The 22,857-nt window shown below is 48.7% G+C and overlaps 1 protein-coding gene across 1 annotated transcript in view; it reads right to left on the bottom strand.

Moving 5' to 3' along the window:
* The window catches only part of SNTN (sentan, cilia apical structure protein), a 71,618-nt gene that overhangs the window by 909 nt on the left and 47,852 nt on the right, over positions 1-22,857 (bottom strand). Inside the window, exons 2-3 of the mRNA XM_063938835.1 lie at positions 11,603-11,643; positions 1,433-1,572 (exon numbers count right to left, since the gene is read on the bottom strand). Of these exons, the coding sequence (XP_063794905.1) occupies positions 1,433-1,572; positions 11,603-11,643 (181 nt within the window). The remainder of the gene's footprint in view (positions 1-1,432; positions 1,573-11,602; positions 11,644-22,857) is intronic.

The raw sequence follows: 22,857 nt of genomic DNA, 5'->3' as shown, positions 1-22,857 counted from the left end.
TCAAATGAAACCTATATGACAGCTGATACCTCCAGCTCACAAGTAGACTGGCTAGAAAAACATAATATCTGTTTATAACTTCACACAACGGGAAGAAGAAAATGTAATGCTAAATAGGGGCCGGAACAGGGAGCTTGACTGCGTGATGCTGAATAGGGGGCGGAACAGGGAGCTTGACTGCGTGACAATTTCATTGTGGCCCCACCCCAACTACAAAATGATTACTGGCATTGTGAGGCAGGGGGCGGGGCAGTTCAGTTGCGGCTGCGCGGGTGGGTGGCATTGGGCCGGGAAACGTGACCACTCTTCCCGGAAGCATGGAGCACCTGCTGTCACAGTCGCATTTGTGGGCGCTTTGCATCCAAGTCAGGCCCTATAGTGCAAGGAAAGGATCTGAAGACCGACAGCCCCACTGTAGCACCTATCCCTGGTCCCTTGGTTTGGTAAGTATGATCAGTTGTGTTAGAGGGGGTCGCAGCGGATGGCAGGGAACCCGGCGGCTGGTATTTTGTGAAAAATTCCCCGAAAAGGCTGCGGAGTGGATTTTCAGGGACAGAGCTTTCTCGCCAACTCTATCCCTGCATGAGATAATTGATACATCCATGCAATGGGTGTTGGGGCGATTTTATCACATCACATCTGCATCCTCAGATCATGCGGATTGGGATAAATCTGCACCATAGAGACCTTGGGCGCAGTTTTGTCATTTATTCTATTAAGAAAGTTGTTTATGCTGATAACTGAGTAAATATTTCATTGCAATATACAGTCTGTACCACAGATTTAAGGCCCTCATTCCGAATTGATCGCTAGCTGCCGTCGTTCGCTGCGTAGTGATCATTTAAAAAAAACGGCAAAACTGTGCATGCGTATGGGCCGCAATGCATGCGCACGGCGTACGGGTACAAAGACCATCGTGGTTTTGCATTGCTTCTAGCGACGATTCCATTCGCACAGCCGATCGCAAGGAGATTGACAGGAAGTGGGAGTTTATGGGTGTCAACTGACAGTTTTCTGGGTGTGTTTGGGAAAACGCAGGTGTGTCCAGGCATTTGCAGGGCGGGTATCTGACGTCAATTCCGGGACCTTCGTAGCTGCAATCATCGCACAGAATAAGTAACTACAGGGCTGGTCTTGTTTTGCACAAAATGTTTTTGTACCGCTCGGCTGCACAGGCGTTCGCACTCTTGCAAAGCGAAAATACACTCCTCCGTGGGTGGCGACTATGCATTTGCACGGCTGCCAAAAGTAGCTAGCGAGCGATCAACTCGGAATGAGGGCCTAAGGTTTTTCAACACCACAATATACTGTATGTGTGCGAGGAGTCTACAGAGCCGCATCGGGTGTCACCCACCCCAGTGATGCCACTGTTGTAATTAACACTGGCAGGCTTTGATTTTGTTATCTAAAGTGGTGGTAAGAGACAAATTACCTGAGCAAAGTTCTGGAACTGCGTTTGCAACAACTCCTTCGCCCCAGCTTTGCTGATTTTTCCATCGACGTCTGCATGTGAATTATAGACAAGTACTGTTGTGGCGATGGCTTTCTCTAGATCAGATCCTTTCCCCAATGCTAGACAGGAGACATGAGATGATAGGAGACCGTGTGAAACTTCACATTTACACCCATCTATTTTTAAGACGTTTACAGGAGAATTGTCACATAATATGTAATTATTTAGCAAAACCTGTCAATCAAATTATATTAATTGTATAGCACTAGTTAGTTCCAAAGTCACTTCAATATTTTATGGCATATAATTCAATGCACCGCTGCCTGAATTATTTCAATTTGTACCACACAGAGCCTATGCAAGAAAAACTTTTCTTTTGTTCAAGGCTGATATTAGCATAATAAACTCGATTTCCACATCTCATTATTTTCTGCGCTGCAGGGACTAGAATAGCCTGACGGTACTAATGACACTGTTTTATGCAGTTAAACATTGCTGGATTTTACAGGGGGGAGTTTTCGGAGGTCCTAATGTTCCTTAAAGCATTTCAGTGACCTGATTTCACTCTCCCTTCCCCCACAAAAAGTTCCCTTATTTCTCTAGCATCCATAAGGGATACTGGGGACACATTAGTACGATGGGGTATAGACGGGGTCCAAAGGAGCCAGTGCACTTTAAATTTCTTCTACTGGGTGTGCTGGCTCCTCCCCTCTATGCCTCCTCCCACAGGCAGTTTAGAAAAAAGTGCTCTCAGGAGAGGATGCACACTCTGGAGCTCCAGAGAGATTTCTTCAGTTTCTTTTAAAACTTTATTATTTTCGGTATGTTGTTTTGGCAACAGCATACCTGCATCATGGGAGTTAGGGAGGGGACTCGTGAGGTGCAGAGCCGCTTCCCTGCTGCAGGACCACCGTCCTGAGGGGCTTTTAGTTCAGCGGGGCACTGCGCCTTAGCTGTCGCAGTTGCAGCATGCCGCACACCCCTAACGCTGCCTGAAGGTGATCGTCGATGGTGAGTACAAACCGGGGATCAAGCTAGGGGGGTTCCCCGGTTCATGGTGCAGCAAAAGCGCGGGTGAGGCATACGGGTCCCTCCTGGGGGGACCCACTGTAGCCCCTGTGTGACATTGGCTGACATTTGCTGTACTTAACATTTATGTGACACTACAGCGCATTTAGAAGACATATCCAGTATACTGTAAATATGTACAGTAGCTCCGGCACAATTACGGGGGGTGGAGCTATATCAGAGTGGGCTCAGCTGCATTTTGGTGCCTTCCTCTGCATAAGCAGCAGCCTCACACAGCTCCTCCGATCTGTCACACGCTGGATCACTGGTACAGGGTGTTTGAGTAGAGGGAGAGACGCTATTTGTGCACCATATTCCTCTAGGGGAATCCTAGTTAGAAACAGTTTAACTGATATATCTATATAAAAAACGCTGACAGCCTCACTGGGGCTCTGCAGCGTTGGTGTGCTGGTGTCCTCTCTAACTCCTTGTCTCCTCTCACATGCAAAAGGGCAGACTTTTTTGTAACTCAGTCTGTGTTGTATGTGTTATTGTATGTTACTCCATAATGGTGAAACAAAAATTATGCAGTGTTTGTACTGCCAGATTCTCCCCTCCCTCATCTGACTCCTTATCATGTGAGCAGTGTAGTCAGCCATCACAAAATGCTGACATTGTGGGGGAGAGTCACGAACTCTCCTGGCTGGGGGCTATCAAAAATATGATGTCTGATATGTCATCTCAATTAACTGCTAATGCCAATAAAACAGAAGAACTCATCAAGATATTTTCCTAACCGACCTCTTCGCTCTGCACAAGATCTGCGTCTCTCATCCACACATATTACTTGCTCCCACTCAAAATTACAGGACTTTAGGGGTAATTCTGAGTTGATCGCAGCAGCAAGTTTGTTAGCAATTGGGCAAAACCATGTGCACTGCAGGGGGGGGGGGGGGGGGGGCAGATATAACATTTGCAGAGAGAGTTAGAATTTGGCAGCGGGTAGCAGTACCACCTGCCACACACTTTACCATTACCACAATTATAATGTGCACAAAGCAACAAGACCATGGTGCTTGGCAGCATGACGGCTCCTCTTTGTCAGGGTTACTGAGAGTGCGACAGTGGCTGTATGTTCCTGTTATAATGGAGGAATTACTATATATTGTTATTAAATTGGGGGCATTACTATATATTTCTATTATACTGGAGGTATCACTATATATTTCTATTATACTGGAGGTATTACTATATATTTTTAGCCTTACCTCCAGATAAAAAAAAAGGAGGGGGGGCTGTGTCATGTAGCCACTCCCACCAGCAGCATGTGGCCACGCCCCTCACAACAAGTGGCCATGCCCATTTTTTGGCATTCAGTACCACTAAGAAAATATTTCTACTTGCACCACTGTGTAAAGCACAACGGAATATGCTGTGCTATATAAGAAACTGTTAATAATAAGAACTTCAACAAGCAGTAGCAAGTCTGGCTGCCAGGGCTGATGCCCCCCACCCCCCCTTTCTACTACAGGTGCACATAAATGTGCTTTATCTGCACTCCTATGAGATACTGATGATGATATACAGGATGATGGGAATGATGTGCACAGGTTATTGAACCCCTCATTTTGGCTATAAGGGATGTGCTAAAGCTCCCCCCTGGAGGACGCTACAAATCAGCAGTCATTTTTCCGCCCACAAGACAAACTGACAGTCATCACTTTCCTGATTCCAAGAAATTAGATCATTTGTTTAAATTAGCCTGGAAAACGCCTGATAAAAAATATCAGGTGTCAAAACGATTTTTGCATACCTTTCCCTTTGCCCCTGAAGGCAGAAAGTTCTGGGAAGAATCTCCAGCTGTAGACGTCTCTGTCTCTCGCCTTTCCAAAAGGGCGGTACTCCCTGCCCCAGGATCCTTTACGGGAAAGGGCCTGGGGGATAGAAAAATTGAGGCCACACTGAAATCTATCTACACTGCTGCAGGTGTATCTCAAAGACCAGTCATTGCAGGCTGCTGGATGACACATGCAATTCATTCCTGGACTACTCAAATTCAGGAGGGTCTCTCGGGGGATATGACCCTGGTTACTACAGTTACTTTACTGAAACACATTCAGGACACGGCTAGAGTCCTCTGTGACTCCCTAAAAGAGATTGGCAATATTAATGCTAGGACCACTGCTGTGGCTGTATCTGCACGCAGAGCCATATGGTTGCGTCTGTGGATTGCAGATGTTGATTCCAAACGAAATGTGTAATCTCTTCCCTTTACAGGTGAATGGCTCTTCGGAGGTGAATTGGACTTCCAAGGTTACTTTTGAAAAATCCATGTTTCTTCCCACTGGGGCTCCACCTGCTAGACGTACCTACCCGGAACCGTCTGCCCTGTCCTTTTGGTCCACCAGATTTCAATCTAGGGCCAGGGGTGCCTCCAATGCAGCTAGAGGCAACAGAGGTAAGCCTAAGAAACCAGCTGTTGCCGGCTCTCAGGAACAGAGCACCAGTTCAGCTTCCGCAAAAGCTTCAGCATGATGGTGCCCACCCACGCCGAGAGGATCTCGTGGTGGGAGCTCGGTTACGTCGCTTCAGCCATATCTGGGAAGGTTTCTGCCAGGATGTCACAGAGTTACAAGTTGGAGTTCGACGGTGCTCCTCCCCAACGATTTTTCAAATCAAGCTTACCAGCTTTGGAAAATATGCGTGTAACGCTGCTACTGGCTATCACAAAGCTGGTCCAGTCCCAGGTCATTGTTCCGGTGCCCCTGCATCAACAAGGACAAGGTTACTACTCCAGCCTATTCGTAGTACCAAAACCAGACGGGTCTGTAAGACCCATTTTGTATCTGAAGTCCTTGAATCCTTACCTGAAGGTTTTCAAATTCAAGATGGAATCTTTGAGAGCAGTGACCGTAGGCCTGGAACACCAGGAGTTCCTAGTGTCTCTAGATATCAAGGATGCCTACCTCCATATCCCAATTTGGCCTCCTCATCAGGCCTATCTTAGGTTCGCCCTGCTGAACGATCACTACCATTTCCAGGCGTTACCCTTTGGCCTGTCTACAGCTCCGAGGGTGTTCACGAAGGTGATGGCGGAAATTATGTTTCAACTCAGAGTCCAGGTGGTCAATATAGTCCCTTACCTGGATAATCTCCTGATAAAAGCGAGTTCCCGGGAGCTTCTACTGCTCCATATAGATCGCACTATCCAACTTCTGTCTCACCCCGGGTGGATCCTCAATCTACAGAGGTCCCACCTGGAACCGTCTCAGTGGCTCCTGTTTCTGAGTATGCTACTAGAGACTGTAGCACAGAGAGTGTTCCTCCCGGTGGAAAAAGCGAGAAACTTTAGGAAATGGTTTACATGTTCCTCAGACCTGTTCGAGTGTCCATTCATCTTTGCATAAAATTATTGGGAAAGATGGTGGCATCGTACGAGGTGATACAGTATGGACAGTTCCATGCCAGACCCTTCCAATTGGACATCCTGAAAAAGTGGTCCGGTTCCCATCTCCAGATGCACCGGATGATTCAGCTGTCACCACAGGCCAGGATTTCTCTCCTGTGGTTGCTACAGTCTTCCAATCTCCTGGAAGGTCGACACTTCGGGATTCAGGATTGGGTCCTCCTCACGACGGATGGGAGTCTAAGAAAATGGGGAGCTGTCATCCAGGGCAGGTGATCTGCCCAAGAAGCCCTACTTACGATCAACATCCTGGAACTTCGGGCTATCTACAATGCTCTGATTCAGTCCTCCCCTCTGCTCAGGAATCTGGCAATCCAGGTTCAGTCGGACAACGCCACGGCTGTGGCGTACATCAATCGACAAGGAGGGACAAAAAGCAGCCCTGCATGCGAGAAGTGTCAAGGATACTCCTCTGGGCAGAAAGAAATGCTAGAGCACTGTCCGCTATCTTCATTCCGGGAAGCGTACTTCCTGAGTCGCCACAATCTCCACCCGGGGGATAGGGGACTACACCCTCAGGTGTTTCAACAGATCATCGACAGAAGGGGATGCCCACAGATCAACATGGTGACGTCTCGCCTCAACAAAAAGCTGTACTGCTATTGCTCGCGAACCAGAGACCCTCAGGCGAGCGCAGTGGATGCGCTGACATCGCCTTGGTCTTACCAGCTGGTCTACCTATTTCCTCTGATTCCGTTGATCCCAAAGTGCTCAAGAGGATCAGGCATCAAGGAGTGCAAGCAATCTTGATTGCCCTGGATTGACCCCAAAGAGCGTGGTACGCGGCTCTTCTGGACATGTCCATAGAAGACCCTTGGCCTCTGCCATTAAGAAGGGATCTCCTTCAGCAAGGACCGTTCGTCTACCTGGCCTTATGGCGGCTTCATTTGATGGCATGGAAGTTGAGCGGAACATCCTAGTTCACAAAGGGCTCTCCAAAAAGGTCAGTGCCACTATGGTGCAAGCCAAAAAACCTGTGACATCAAAACACTATCATCATATCTGGCGGAAATATGTCTCCTGGTGTGAGGAATGCACATTTCCATCTGCAGACTTTCACTTGGGAAGATTCCTTCATTTCCTGCAGGCTGGAGTGGATAAAGGCTTACGTCTGGGATCTATTAAGGTCCAGATTTCAGCTCTTTCTGTCTTCTTCCAGAAGAAGTTGGCTCTATTGCCAGAAGTTCAGACCTTCTTGCAAGGGGTGCTTCACATACAATCTCCGTTTGTGCCGCCTACGGCACCTTGGGATTTGGATGTGGTGTTACGTTTTCTGCAGTCCTCCTGGTTTGAACCTCTGATGACGGTGGAAGACAAGTACCTCACGTGGAAGACGGTGATGTTACTGGCTCTGGCTTCTGCTAGACGTGTCTCAGAATTGGGGGCCTTATCGTGTAAAAGTCCATACTTGGTCTTTTACGAGGACAGAGCAGAGCTCAGGACTAGACAGCAGTTCCTGCTGAAGGTTGTCTCCGCGTTTCACTTGAATCAACCTATTGTGATTCCGTCCAGTTCTGGCACTTCTGCCCCTCCGGAGGCATTGGATGCAGTGCGAGCCTTGAAAATCTATGTCAAGAGAACGGCTCGGATTAGAAAGATGGATTCCTTGTTCGTGCTCTATGATTCGCAGTAGAAGGGTTGCCCTGCTTCAAAGCAGTCCATTCATCGTTGGATTAGGCTTACTATCCAACGGCCCTAGGTGTCGGCAGCCTTAATTGTTCCTAAGTCTCTGGAGGCCCACTGTACAAAATCGGTGGGGTCTTCCTGCCCGTGGAGTCTCGGCCTTGCAACTATGCTGAGCTGCTACCTGGTCGGGGAAGAACACCTTTGTGAAGTTCTACAAATTTGATACCCTGGCCAAAGAGGATACCCAGTTTGAGCAGGTGGTGCTACAGCAGTCTCCGCACGTTCCCACCCGTTCTGGAAGCTTTGGGACATCCCCATCGTACTAATTCTGTCCCCAATATCCCTTATGGATGCTAGAGAAAATACGATTTTGATACCTACCGGTAAATCCTTTCTCGTAGTCCATAAGGGATATTGGGCGCCCGCCTCTGTGCGGTGACTTTCTGCAGGTTCTCTGTTCTGTGTTACCTGTTCAGCTGTTGCTGTTTTGTTGCCAGCCATTGCTGGCCCGGTTATGTTTTGGTGTGCTGTTGTGTAAATCTCACCACTTATTGTTGTTATGTTCCTTCTCTCAAGTATGTCATTTCTCCTTCGGGCACTATTTTACCTATAACTGCCTGTGGGAGGGGTCATAGAGGGGAGGAGCCAGCACACCCAGTGGAAGAAATTTAAAGTGCACTGGCTCCTTTGGACCCCATCCATACCTCATGGTACTAATGTGTCCCCAATATACCTTATGGACTACGAGAAAATAATTTTCCAGATTTTACACAGTTTTCTCTGATCTCTTGAAAAATGTAAAAAAAATAAGTTTGATTACATTATATCTCTTAACTAAATTGTACATCTGTATTTTGTAATTCTTGTACTGTAGGGTAGAAATATAAATTATTTTAAAAAGCTATATGTACTGTACATCATACTTGCCTACCTTCCCGGAATGGCTGGGAGGCTTGCAAAAAATTGGGTGGTGATCCCAGTCCCCCTGGAAAGGTGGGATAGTCTCCCGCATCCCCTTTAGATGCTCGCACCCCCCTTCCCCACCCCGCAGCCGCCCACTTACAGAGTCCAAGTGGGTAGTCTGAGGGCACCTGATGTTGCGATTGGTGCTGACTCATTGTAGTCCCGCCTCCTCTATACAATGCCTGTTTTCTTGGCACTGTGTAACCTCGGGGCGGAGCCATGATGATGCGATCATTCCACTACACCCCCTATGCGCAGACCGGGTTGGGAAAGGGGACAGCAAAGTCGGTAAGTATGATATACACTACTGAGAGGGGAGTAGATGTTTCAAATCTTGAAGAGAGATACAGTGGAGAGAGATAAAGTACCAACCAATCAGCTTCTGTCATTTAACAGTCTCTCCAAGGTTTAATACATCGCCTCCCAAACCTTTTAAGGTGTACAAGAGGAGATGTATCAACCAATCAGATTCATTCTAGGTGTCATTTTTCTAGTACATTCTTTAAAGTGATAGGTACATTTGGCGCTCCACGGACTTTGAGACTAAGGCGCGCCAGACATCCTTTAAAACCGTTTTGTACTGAATATGCGTCATATCCGCATCTCTAGTGCCGCAAAGGTACAATGGGCCTAATTCAGACCTGATCGCTAGGCTGCGTTTTCGTACAGCCTGCGATCAGGTCCAAACTGCTCATACGTATACACCGCAATGCACAGGCGCATCGCACGGGTACAAAGCGGATCGGCGCTCAGCGATTTGGGTTTTGGGTTTGTGCGAAGAATCCATTCGTATGGGCGTTCGCAAGGAGACTGACAGGAAGAAGGTGTTTGTGGGTGTCAACTGACCATTCTGGGAGCGGTTGGAAAAATGCAGGCGTGTCCATGGTTCCTGACGTCAATTCCGGTCCATAGGGTGAAGTGTTCGCAGCGGCTGAGTAAGTCTTGGGCTACTCAGAGACTGCACAAGATCTGTTTGTACAACTCTGCTACACATGCGTTCGCACACTTGCAAAGCGAAAATACACCCCCCTATGGGCGGCGACTATGCGAACGCAGGACTGAAAAAAAAAACCTAGTGAGTGATCAGGTCTGAATTAGGCTCTATGTACAGATACCCTGGGTGCTGGCGCTAGAAATGGCTGCAGGTGATGGGGGTCATTCCGAGTTGTTCGCTCGCTAGCAGATTTTTGCAGCATTGCTCACGCTAGGCCGCCGCCCTCTGGGAGTGTATCTTAGCTTAGCAGAAATGCGAACGAAAGATTAGCAGAATTGCAAATAGAAATTTCTTAGCAGTTTCTGAGTAGCTCGAGACTTACAGATTGCGATCAGCTCAGGCCGTTTCGTTCCTGGTTTGACGTCACACACACGCCCAGCGTTCGCCCAGCCACTCCCCCGTTTCTCCAGACACTCCCGCGTTTTTCCCTGACAAGCCTGCGTTTTTCCGCACACTCCCAGAAAACGGACAGTTTCCGCCCAGAAACACCCACTTCCTGTCAATCACACTCAGATCACTTCAACGATGAAAAATCTTCGTTCGGACGTGAGTAAATCTACTAAGTTTTGTGCTAAAATACTAACCGCATGCGCAATGCGTACCATGCGCATGCGCATTTTTGCCTTAATCGCTCCGTTGCGAAAATCGGCAACGAGCGAACAACTCGGAATGACCCCCGTTGTGTACCACTCTGATGCTGACCGCTGTAAGAAAGACGAAACACTAAGGATTGATAACAGTAAACCAATCCATGGGGGGTCATTCCGAGTTGTTCGCTCGGTAAATTTCTTCGCATCGCAGCGATTTTCCGCTTAATGCGCAAGCGCAATGTTCGCACTGCGACTGCGCCAAGTAAATTTTCTATGCAGTTAGGAATATTACTCACGGTTTTTTCATCGTTCTGGTGATCGTAATGTGATTGACAGGAAGTGGGTGTTTCTGGGCGGAAACAGGCCGTTTTAGGGGCGTGTGGGAAAAAACGCTACCGTTTCTGGGAAAAACGCGGGAGTGGCTGGAGAAACGGAGGAGTATCTGGGCGAACGCTGGGTGTGTTTGTGACGTCAAACCAGGAACGACAAGCACTGAACTGATCGCACTGGCAGAGTAAGTCTCGAGCTACTCAGAAACTGCACAGAGATATCTTATCGCAATATTGCGAATCTTTCGTTCGCAATTTTAAGATGCTAAGATTCACTCCCAGTAGGCGGCGGCTTAGCGTGTGCAATGCTGCTAAAAGCAGCTTGCGAGCAAACAACTCGGAATGACCCCCTATGTGTCGGACCATAATCTGTACTTTATACCAATTCCTCTATATACCAATTACTAGCACAATATAAGCGACTTGTATGAAGCTAGGATGCACATAGTCCGGGAATCGCTACCTATAGCATGCATCAGGTGTCCGGCGCCATATGTTCCAGAAAGTACATGTGTATTGAGGACACATCTGTATTTTATCAATTTCTATATGTCTTTATAGCTATTTTACGAATTACATGATTTTATTTATTTCACCATTTCCTTGGTATTATATTGCAGTGAGGTATCACACAGCTCAGCTCTCCCCAATGGCGTGTATACAGCAGTTATGTAGCTCAGCTAAGGGTACCAAAAGTACACACGTTTGGTAGCTTGAAGCTTTGGTGTCGTAGACAGATGTGTACTGATGCATCTGTTGTATCTATGTCAATGTGTACAGTATATCTAGGAGTGTGCTTTAGTAATCTAATGGCATAGGGGGTAATTCCAAGTTGATCGCAGCAGGAAATCTTTTAGCAGTTGGGCAAAACCATGTGCAGTGCAGGGGAGGCAGATGTAACATGTGCAGAGAGAGTTAGATTTGGGTGTGGTGTGTTCAATCTGCAATCTAAATTGCAGTGTAAAAATAAAGCAGCCAGGATTTACCCTGCACAGAAACAATATAACCCACCCAAATCTATCTCTCTCTGCACGTTATATCTGCCACCCCTGCAGTGCACATGGTTTTGCCCAACTGCTAAAAAATGTCCTGCAGCGATCAACTTGGAATTACCCCCCATAGTACAGTAAATGCATAACATCATTACTTGACTTACAATTGGAGCAGACTTACCCTTAATTGAAGATAGCTGTTTGGGGATTGGAATAGCAGCACTGCAGTGAGATAAAGACAAATACATTTGCTCAAATCAATAACCGCAGTGAAATGAAAATAATGAAGAAAAAAAATCTTATAGCACAAAATATAATTAATGTAGTTAAAACCAATGCTTAGAACGGTGAGCCTGATTCAGGTTTTGCAAAGCTAAAAAGCCCTCAACTGGGCAAAACCATGTGCAGTGCATGGGGGGGGGGCGCAGATGTAACATGTGCTGAGAGAGTTAGATTTGGGTGGGGTGTGTTCAAACTGAGGGGGTAATTCCAAGTTGATCGCAGCAGGATTTTTGATAGCAATTGGGCAAAACCATGTGCACTGCAGGGGAGGCAGATATAACATGTGCAGAAAGAGTTAGATTTGGGTGGGTTATTTTATTTCTGTGCAGGGTAAATACTGGCTGCTTTATTTTTACACTGCAAATTAGATTGCAGATTGAACACACCACACCCAAATCTAACTCTCTCTGCACATGTTATATCTGCCTCCCCTGCAGTGCACATGGGCCCTCATTCCGAGTTGTTCGCTCGCAAGCTGCTTTTAGCAGCATTGCACACGCTAAGCCGCCGCCTACTGGGAGTGTATCTTAGCTTAGCAAAATTGCGAACGAAAGATTCTCAAAATTGCGAATAGAAATTTCTAAGCAGTTTCTGAGTAGCTCGACACTTACTCTGCCAGTGCAATCAGTTCAGTCAGTTTCGTTCCTGGTTTGACGTCACAAACACACCCAGCGTTCGCCCAGACACTCCCCCGTTTCTCCAGCCATTCCCGCGTTTTTCCCAGAAACGGCAGCATTTTTTCACACACTCCCATAAAACGGCCAGTTTCCGCCCAGAAACACCCACTTCCTCCAATCACACAACGATCACCAGAACGAAGAAAAAACCTCGTAATGCCATGAGTAAAATACCAAACTTCTTAGCAAATTTACTTGGCGCAGCCGCAGTGCGAACATTGCACATGCGCAGTTTGCGGAAAATCGCTGCGATGCGATGAAAAAGAATGAGCGAACAACTCGGAATGAGGGCCATGGTTTTGCCCAATTGCTAACAAAAATCCTGCTGCGATCAACTTGGAATTACCCCCTGAAATCGTAATTGCAGTGTAAAAATAAAGCAGCCTGTATTTACCCTGCACAGAAACAATATAACCCACCCAAATCTACATCTCTCTGCACATATTATATCAGCCCCACCTGCAGTGCAACATGGTTTTGCCCAGTTGTTTGCTTTTTTTGCTTTGCCAACAAACCTGAATCAGGCCCCGTATGCAGACAATGTTATGATACAGAAATACTTCACTTCACTGATTCACATACAAAGCGATCTTTGCAATTTTTTTCACCCTGTACATGCGACCCGAAGCATCAGGTGTACTTGCACTTGGGGTATATGCAATTGCCGGCGAATCGCGGCAATTTTTCGGCCGTTTTTTAATTCGACACAATTCGACCGTCGAATTCCGGCAAGTGGGTGCCGGAATTCAACATACTGTATTCAATAAAAAACGGATTCGACAGTCCCGCTGTCGAAAAACGGCCGATTTGACGGATTTTGATTAGACTTGTAAAAATGTAAAAAAACCCGGGAAAAACCACGAAAAAAAATTGCGTGGGGTCCCCCCTCCTAAGCATAACCAGCCTCGGGCTCTTCGAGCCGGTCCTGGTTCTAAAAATCCGGGGGAAAAACTGACAGGGCGCTGTATAAAAGTGACCCCCGGCTGTGGCATTATCTACCCAGCTAGTGGAGCCCGATGCTGGTGTAAAAAATACGGGGGACCCCTACGCTTTTTGTCCCCCGTATTTTTTGCACCAGGCGCAGAGCCCGGTGCTGGTTTTAAAAATACGGGGGGTCCCATGTCAGTTTTTCCCCCGGATTTTTAGAACCAGGACCGGCTCGAAGAGCCCGAGGCTGGTTATGCTTTGGAGGGGGGACCCCACGCATTTTTTTTTTTCTGATTTTTACCATTCCATTTAAAAATAAAATAAAAAAATATATATATTTTTAAAAATATATAAATAATACTTGTGCCTCCAAAATAGACAAACCAAGTACCTAATCCCTTCTAATATAAATAGATATGCTATTACCAATAAAAAAAACACAAAAAAAACATGTTTTTAAATTTTTTTATTAGATTCCGCCAGCAAAGTGTGGCGGATTGAAAATGACGAATTTACTGTCTAAAAGCACTGTTGTCGAATTTACAATCTTCAATATACTTTTGTCGAATTGCCGCATTTGTACCATTGCAGAAATGTCGAATTTGACAAATGTCGAATTTCAAAAAGTCGAATTTTGAAAGTCCATTTTTTTTACGAAAAGTACTGAATTGCATTGTCGAATTTTTTTTTTTGGCGAAAATGTCCCGTTTTTCGACATTTTCGGGAATTCGACCGCAATTGCATATACCCCATGTCTGTGAATCTTCAAGTGGTACAGAGTCAGCTGCACCTGCAATTGTGACTGAATGCAAGGCACTGGGTAGCAACTGAGTGTGTACTACTAGGCTAAGTAACTTGGTAGAGATGAGCGGGTTCGGTTCTCAGAGAACCGAATTCCCCCCGATCTTCACGTTCCGAGGCGGTAACAGAGCTCAGAAACCAGAACAAAGCACAACGTCATTATCTCGCTGTCAGATTCTCGCGGGTTTGGCAGGCAGAGATACGCATAGGCTCGAAGCCACATAAGCACCCGGAATTTTTGTGACATTTGGTTAAGGTAGGCAGGGCTAGCCTTAGTGATGGACAGTTGGGGTCAGGTGACCTAGGGTGCCTATCAGGTGTGGGTAGGAGGAGTATATGCAGGGGTATATAGTCCTGGGTGTAGGCAGCCATCTTCCTCTTGCCAGTTTTCTTCGGATGCAGTAAGGAGTTTAATTGCTGTAGTCTGTTTGCTTATATTTCCTTTTCACCCCGCTGCCTTTTATTCTGTGTTGTGCCCTCTCTGTCCTGTGTCTCCCCTTGCACCATGCCCCGTCCGCATAGATCAGCGCCCCCTCCCCGCCGCCTTGCTGAGGCAGCCCGCCCGCTCACGACGGCTGGTTACCGCCGGCCGCGTGTGCACGTGGTCCCCCCCCCCCCGCTGCACCGCTCGCAGGAGAGCTGTTGCTGCTCTTCTCGGGTGGCGGTGTCTCCCCGGCAGCTGCTGAGCTCGGCACGGTGGTGGAGCCGCGCGCGCCGGGTCTCCGGCCTCCCTGGTCCGTCTGTCCTCCCTCCTCGCGGCTGCAGTGAGCGGGTCGGGTGACCCGCCGAGCGGGTCCCATGACGCCGCACGGAGGCGAGTTAGACCGGTGCTCTCCCCAGCCAGTTCCCCTGCGGGTGCCTGGCTGGTGGATGTTTTAGTATCAATATCTGCAGTTTCGGGCGCAGCTCGGGGGGCAGGGCCTGCATTTACCAATGCAGCTGGGGGCGGGGTTGGTACCTTTTTTTCCCCCGCCGTTCCCCTGGTTCCCGTGGCCGCGGTGAGCATTGGGGCGTCGGCGTCGGGGGTGGACAGGCAGGCATCTGGGATTCATCCGGGTGCCCTCCCGGTGTCCCAGATCCTGCTGCCATCGGCCGGTGGCCTGTGGCCCGGCGATGTGACGCCATCTGCTGGCCAGCTCATGGTACAGCAGATGGGGTCAGGTCGCGGCACCATGGCCGCTTCATTTGCGGCAATAGGCAGTGCGTCTCAGGCTGCTTCGGTGTCGGTGGCCTGGTCCGGTGCACTACAATTCCCGGTCATGACCTCCGGGGCGTTGCCTGATTTCCGGGGGGGGTGGGCTTTTTCTGCCCCTTGTTTGCCGCTGGCGTTTGCGCACTCGCAGGGCTCAGTAACATCTTGGCCCGTCCCAGAGGGTCCGGGGTTGGCTCCGTTTTCGGGGTCTTACGATGGGGGTTTTTCTCCCAGGGCCCTCCCGCAGCATTCATATTGGTCGGCGCCATTTCCGCAGGCTCCGTTCGCGTGGCACCCTGGTTTTGCCACTCCGGCCACCTGGCCTCCCTCCTTTGGTGCGGCCGTTGGCTCGGCGAGCACTGAGGCCTTGGCCGCGCTGGCCCCCTTTTCCTAGCCCCCCCTTTCTGCTTCCCCCCTCCATTGCCTCCGGTTGCCCCTCTGGCGGCTGCCGTTTTTGTACCTCCCCCCCCCTGCTGTCTCCCCGTTAGGTGTCGATGTGTCAACGGGGGTCTCTCCCCCGGGTGGATCGTCGGGAGCCATGGCGGTAGCAACGTCCAGTGCAACGCAGAGGAGATTGGCGGCACAGAGCGAGCAAGTGGGAACAGGCGAAGCTGGGGGATCTCGGGTCCCTGAAGACGTGCTGTCCGGCCCCACCGCCGCGTCTGAAGAGGTGGGAGGTCCTTCTGGAACTGGTGAGATAGTTAATCCTTCTTCTTCTGATAGTTCTTCTTCCAGCTCTTCTTCTGATACTAGGTCTTCTGGGTCCCCTAGGCGCCCGCGTAAATTAGCCAGGCTCATTGTGCATCGCATACACAAAAAAGATAAGAAGGCTAAGGGCAAGGGTTCGGCGGTCGCGTCGGACCCTCCGCGTTTTACGGAAATGGTGCACTGCGCGAACACTGCGGTCACCAGAGGTTTGCGTAAACGGATGAGGGAAAAGATTAAAAGGGTAAATATGTCGACATGTTCACCCTTACGGATGACATGCGGAAGGCTTTCAATAAGGCTAGGAAAGTCGGGGGCATTGGTGAAAATGCATTTCGCAATTTTCATCAGTGGCTCCGAGGGTTTTTATTAATTACGGCGTGCTACGCCGAGACGAGGCCGGCGGAGTATCATAACACGGTCAAATATTTATTCCTGGTGCACGAAATGTACTTGACCTCCAAGGGTTACGCGTGGCGGGAATACGACGAGAAATTCCGTCGCAACCAAGACGGTAACCCGACACTACCCTTGGGGTTTAAGGACGTTGAAGTGTGGCTGGAGGTCACGCAACATGGTAGGCCCCTCCCTGAGTCCCAAGGCGGTAAACCGGGTTTGGGCGTCTGGCCGAGCCCGACTCTGGGGAATAAAGGGAAATGCTTCGCTTTCAATGATGGCAAGTGTTCCCGGGGTTCTAACTGCCGTTTTCGCCACTCCTGCAAGGTGTGCGGCGGGGGGCACTCGGCCAAGGATTGCACTTCCACTCCCGGGTCCCGGCCCTCTGAGGCTGCCGAGGTGCTTGGAAGTGGAAAGTAAGGCGTTAACATTAACATCCCGGAATTGACCAAGTGGTTGGGTGCTTACCCTGACCTCACTTCCGGGCTGTTTTTGTTAGAAGGTTTCCGTCACGGTTTCAGGCTTCCCATCCCGGTTTCAGTCCTCGTTGTATCCCGCAATTTGAAGTCCGCGCGCGATTTCCCTTAAGTGGTCTCCCGTAAGGTGCAGGCTGAAATCAGCTTGGGGCGCATGTGCGGCCCTTTCCCGTCCCCTCCTGTGCCCCAGCTGTGCATCTCTCCTTTGGGGGTGGTTCCCAAGAAGGCCCCGGGTCAATTCCGCCTCATTCAACATTTGTCGCACCCCCGTGCCGGCTCGGTCAACGACGCCATCCCGGCGGAGTCTTGCAGGGTGCGGTACCAATCCTTTGATGAGGCCCTTCGGTTAGTCAAAACGGCGGGTCCCGGCGCCCTTATGGCCAAGCTGGACATTGAGTCCGCTTTCCGCCTGCTGCCCATTCACCCCGATTCCCTTCGTTTCTTAGGTTTTCGGTTAGGGGGGGGGGGGGGCGTTTCTACATCGACAGGTGCTTGCCTATGGGTTGTTCCATTTCTTGTGCCTACTTTGAGAAATTCAGTTCGTTTTTACATTGGTACGTGGTGTCTGCCTCCGGTCACCCGGGGGTTGCACACTACTTAGACGATTTTCTCTTTGTGGGTCCGAGGGATAGTTCGGTTTCCGGGGACGTCCTGGGTTTAGCCCAGCGTTTGTTCGGTCGTCTCGGGGTGCCCGTGGCCTCGGATAAGACTGAGGGGCCCACGGTTTGCCTCAGTTATTTGGGCATTGAAATCGATTCGGGGGCTGGTTGCTGCCAGCTTTCCGCCGATAAGGTGCACAAATTGCTGGATTTCATAGAGCAATGCCTCCTCAATCGTAGGGTCATATTACAACGGGTGCAGTCATTACTTGGATCTTCTAATTTTGCGTGCAGGATCATACCCATGGGGCGCGTGTTCTGCCGTAAACTTGAGAGGTCCATAGCGGGGGTTCGCAAACCTCACCATATGGTTTATATTTCGCGCGAGATTAGGGAGGATTTGCAAGTCTGGTCCGCTTTTTTGGTTACCTTTAATTATGGCCAGCTGAGCGCTGTTCCAACGCCGCGTTGCAACTTTTTACTGATGCTGCCGGCGGTTCGGGCTTTGGGGCTTTTTTCAGGACGGAGTGGTGTGCCGCGCCTTGGCCTTCATCATGGGTTTCCCGCGGTTTCACAAAGAACTTGCTTCTTTTGGAATTGTTCCCGTGGATAGTGGCCGTCGAATTGTGCTCACTCAGCTTGTCGGATCGGAGTATTGTGTTCCGCTGCGACAATCTGGGTGTCGTACACGCTGTTAATAACCAACGCTCGTCCTCTCCACAGGCGTTGCGCCTGTTGCGTTATTTAGTGCTTAAATGCCTGAGGCATAATATTCATTTCACGGCTGCGCATCCCGGGTGTTGACAATAGAATTGCTGATGCGCTGTCTCGTTTTGAGTTCGGAAAGTTTCGGGAGCTGGTTCCTTTTGGGGGTTTACCGGTTCCTCCCTTCCTGTGGAAGCTTGTCGACTAGGGGATAAGGTGGCCGGTTGCCTTGGATCGCTGGCGGTCGGTGTGGCCGGGGGGCGGCAGTCGTGAACACTGCTGTGGTGAGTGGTCTTGCCTATGCTGGTAGGACGCCGGCTTGGGTTGAAGAAGCCCGGTTTCAGTTGGCTGGTCTTACGACCTGGCTTCTGGGGAGTTCAATATGTTCGTTTGTTTTGCTGAGCCTGTTGCGCGAACCCAAGAACGTGTTTTACCCATCAGTTCTTGAACGGCTAGCGTTCAGGAATGGAGGGTGTGAAGTGAATTTTTAAATTTTCCTCTGAGGGGGCCAAATTACAATTGGCATCACTCACGGTCCACGGGAGGTTTTTTGAGTTTTCTCCTTCACTTGGGTTATTTTGTCTGCATGTTTTTGTTATGTTCTGTACTTTGAATATTTTGCTGACGGTAGGAATTTTCTTTTGCAGCTGCTTTGGATGTCTCGGATCAGATTTGGCTTATTGGCCATTCTTACATTTTTTGGGCGGAGAGGCATCCTATGGCAGGGCGAACATGCGATTTCTTTGGGGACAAGGTAGTTAGATGGTTGGGTGTTAGAGGTTTGTGGTGGATGGGTTTACTTCGCCTGCTGTTTCGCCATGAACGAAGGTGGGGGCGGCCTGGCTGGATTGTCATTTACCTCGGGGGGAATGATATGGGTCAAGTCAAAGGCATCAACCTCATCCTGAGTATCAAGGCGGACTTGGTCGCGTTGCGAGCATCCTGGCCCAGAGTGACAGTTGTATGGTCTGACATAGTGCCCCGTTTTCACTGGCGGGGTGCTGTGCGTTTTTCTGCAATTGAGAAAGCTAGGAAGAAAGTTAATTCTGCGGTGTCAGTATATGTGCAGGCGATAGGGGGGTTGGTTGTTAGGCACCCGCTTTTGGTTCTTCGCAATGTGCAGTTTTATAGGGAGGACGGTGTTCACCTTTCCCCTGCGGGTATTGGTGTGTTTTTGGAGAGTATCTTCCGAGTTTTGTCGGGTTGAGTTTTATCCTTTGGTTTTGGTGGGATGGTGGTCTGCGTTTTTTGTTGAAAATCCTTGTGGCGGAAAGTCGCTACCAGCCAGCGGTCAAAGTTACATAAGTGGTCACTGTGGGGCACCCCCTTTGATAGAACAGCGAGTGTGTCCTCCCCTTGCGGGTGGACTACAGATGTTCCCGTGCGGGTTCGTCTAAGGCTCTGCTAGAGTAAGGGGGGTGAGTCCTGCACAGTGCGGGTTATGTTTAAGGAGGCGGTTGTGAGTCCCCTCCTAGTTTTATTGGTTTATTATAGTTGACTGGTGCTGGTGAGTTGGTAGCGCCTTTTCTCGCCATCCTCCAATATTTAGTTTAAATGACAGGTCATCAAACAATAAATACCAGTTTGACCTTTTAAATCTTGCAGTTGGTGTCTGTGTGGTTATTTCATAGTGATGAGCTAGTTAAGTGATAAATGTTAAGTGCGTCAGAATAAAGTCATGGGTGACTTATGTATTCCATATAAACAGCTGTGCGTCACTGTCATTTTCCCGCCGGACTTGGAGAGTGAGGGAGACAGACCTCTGTCTCTCTGTGGGTGGTGGCATCAGGTGGGGTCAGCACGTTCTCTTTAGGGGTGCTGTTAGGGGTGCTGTCCTGTCACTGTGATGTTAGGAGTGTTGTCCTGGCTGTCACTGGTGTTTCATCATGTACTGTTAGGGGTGCTGCAGCTGTACATGGGTGTTGTTGCTGTCACTGTGTTGTACAGGGGGCAGAGGCACTGTCCTCCTGTATGCTGTAAAAATTCAGGGGTGCTTCTGTTAAAATAAAAGCACACTAGTCCTGTATGCTGTAAAAATTCAGCGTCGCATTTGTTAAAATCAAAGCACACTGGTCCTGTATGCTGTAAAAATACAGGGGTGCTGGCCCAGTCTTGTATGCTGTCAAAATTCAGGGGTGCTTCTGTTAAAATAAAAGGACACTGGTCCTGTATGCCGTAAAAATTCAGAGGTGCAGTTGTTAAAATAAAAGCCCACTGGCCCTGTATGCTGTAAAAATTCAGGGGTGCAGTTGTTGAAATCAAAGCACACTGGTCCTGTATGCTGTGAAAATACAGGGGTGCTGGCCCAGTCTTGTATGCTGTAAAAATTCAGGGATGCCTCTGTTAAAATAAAAGCACACTGGTCCTGTATGCTGTAAAACTTCAGGTGTGCAGTTGTTAAAATCAAAGCACACTGTTCCTGTATGCTGTGAAAATACAGGGGTCCTTCTGTTAAAATAAAAGCACACTGGCCCTGTATGCTGTAAAAATTCAGGGGTGCCTCTGTTAAAATAAAAGCACACGTCAAGGTGTACTGTTCTGTGTGCTGCTGTTAAAATAATATTACACTGTCCCTGTATGCTGGAAAAAATCAAGGGTGCAGTTGTTAAAATCAAAGCACAATGGTCCTGTATGTTGTGAAAATACAGGGGTGCTGGCCCAGTTTTGTATGCTGTAAAAATTCAGGGGTGCAGTTGTTAAAATCAAAGCACACTGTTCATGTATACTGTGAAAATACAGGTGTGCTGGCCCAGTCTTGTATGCTGTAATAATTCATGGGTGCTTCTGTTGTTGAAATAAAAGCACACTGGTCCTGTATGCTGTAAGAATACAGGGGTGCTGTGAAAGTTAAGGTGCACTGTTCTGTGTGCTGTAATAATAAAGGGGTGCTGTCCTCTGAAATGGAGAACAACAATTTGGAGGAAAAAATAGTGGAATATCAGGAACCACTACTAGTGCTGAAGCCACCAGTCATGACATTGACGATGCAATTCCATCAACATCGTCTGCTAAGACCGATGCCCAATGTCATAGAGGGCATGTAAAATCCAGGAAGCAAAAATTAATAATCAGAAAAAAAAGAAATGATCTGATGAGAAACGTAAAATTGGCAATATGTTATTCACGACACAAAGTGGCAAGGAAAGGCTTAGGCCTTGGTCTATGTTCATGACTGGTGGCTCAGCTTCTCATGAGGATGTAAGCCCTCGTCCCTCTCGAAAAATTAAAAAAATTAAGCTTGTTAAAGCACAGGAAAAAACAACTGTGCATTCAGAGATATCACAATCCCCAAGGAGAGTCCAAGTGTGTCCGTGGTTGCGATGTCTAGGCCTGATCTTCCCAAGACTGTATGGAAAGGCTCCTACCACCTTTTGCACGCCCCCTGCAAGTGCTGGGAGGAGCACCGCCGGTCCACTTGCTGATTTTGAGATTGAGGATGTCTCTGTAGACGTACACCAGGATGAGGAGGATATTGGTGTAGCTGGCGCCGAGGAGGAAGTTAACGATATGGATTCTGATGGTGATGTGGTTTGTTTGAATAAGGCACTAGTGGAGACATTTGTTGTCCATGGGATGAGAAAGCCCATTGTTATGAATGGGCAAAATACCAAAAAAGCCACCTCTTCGGTGTGGAATTATTTCTCCACAAATCCGGACAACAGGTGTCAAGCCGTGTGTTGCCTCTGTCAATCAGTAATAAGTAGGGGTAAGGAAGTTAACCACCTAGGAACATCCTCCCTTATACGTCACCTGCTGCGCATTCATTAGAAGTCATTGTCAAGTTCAGATACTTTGGGTAAGAGTGTAAGCAGTCCCCTGACACCTAAATCCCTTCTTCCTGTTGTACCCATGCTCCTGCAAGCCACACCACCAACTCCCTCAACTTCAAATTCCTCCTCAGTCAGCAACGTAAGTAGTCCTGCGGGCCATGTCACTGGCATGACCGATGAGCCCTCTCCTAACCGGGATTCCTCCATAGAATCCTTGAGTGGTACGCCTACTGCTGCTGCTGCTGGGAGTCGATCGTCATCCCAGAGGGGAAGTCAGAAGACCACTTGTACTACTTCAACTAAGCAATTGACTGTCCAAAAGTCCTTCGCTAGGAAGATGAAATATGACAGGAGTCACCCTGTTGCAAAGTGGATTACTGAGGCCTTGACAGCTATGTTGGTGTTAGATGTGCGTCTGGTATCCGCCATCAGTGCAGTAGGATTTAGACAGTTGATGGACTTGCTGTGTCCCCGATACCAAATCCCGTCAACATTCTGTTGTCATTACAGAGTACTTTACCAGCGCAGTTAGGGGACACTGCCTGCTGTAATGTGTAAAAAGGGATGCTGTCTGCCGTACTGTGTAAAAAGGGGGACGCTCTCTGCCGTAATGTGTAAAAAGGGGGATGCTGTCTGCCGTAATGTGTAAAAAGGGGGACGCTGTCTGCCATAATGTGTAAAAAGGCATGCTGTCTGCCGTACTGTGTAAAAAAGGGGACGCTCTCTGCCGTAATGTGTAAAAAGGGGATGCTGTCTGCCGTAATGTGTAAAAAGGGGGACGCTGTCTGCTGTAATGTGTAAAAAGGCACGCTGTCTGCTGTAATGTGTAAAAAGGGGGACGCTGTCTGACGTAATGTGTAAAAAGGACACGCTGTCTGCAGTAATGTGTAAAAAGGGGGACACTGT

This window comes from Pseudophryne corroboree, chromosome 9 (assembly GCF_028390025.1).
Source record: "Pseudophryne corroboree isolate aPseCor3 chromosome 9, aPseCor3.hap2, whole genome shotgun sequence".
Taxonomy (NCBI): domain Eukaryota; kingdom Metazoa; phylum Chordata; class Amphibia; order Anura; family Myobatrachidae; genus Pseudophryne; species Pseudophryne corroboree.
This window is presented reverse-complemented; position numbering and strand designations above follow the sequence as displayed.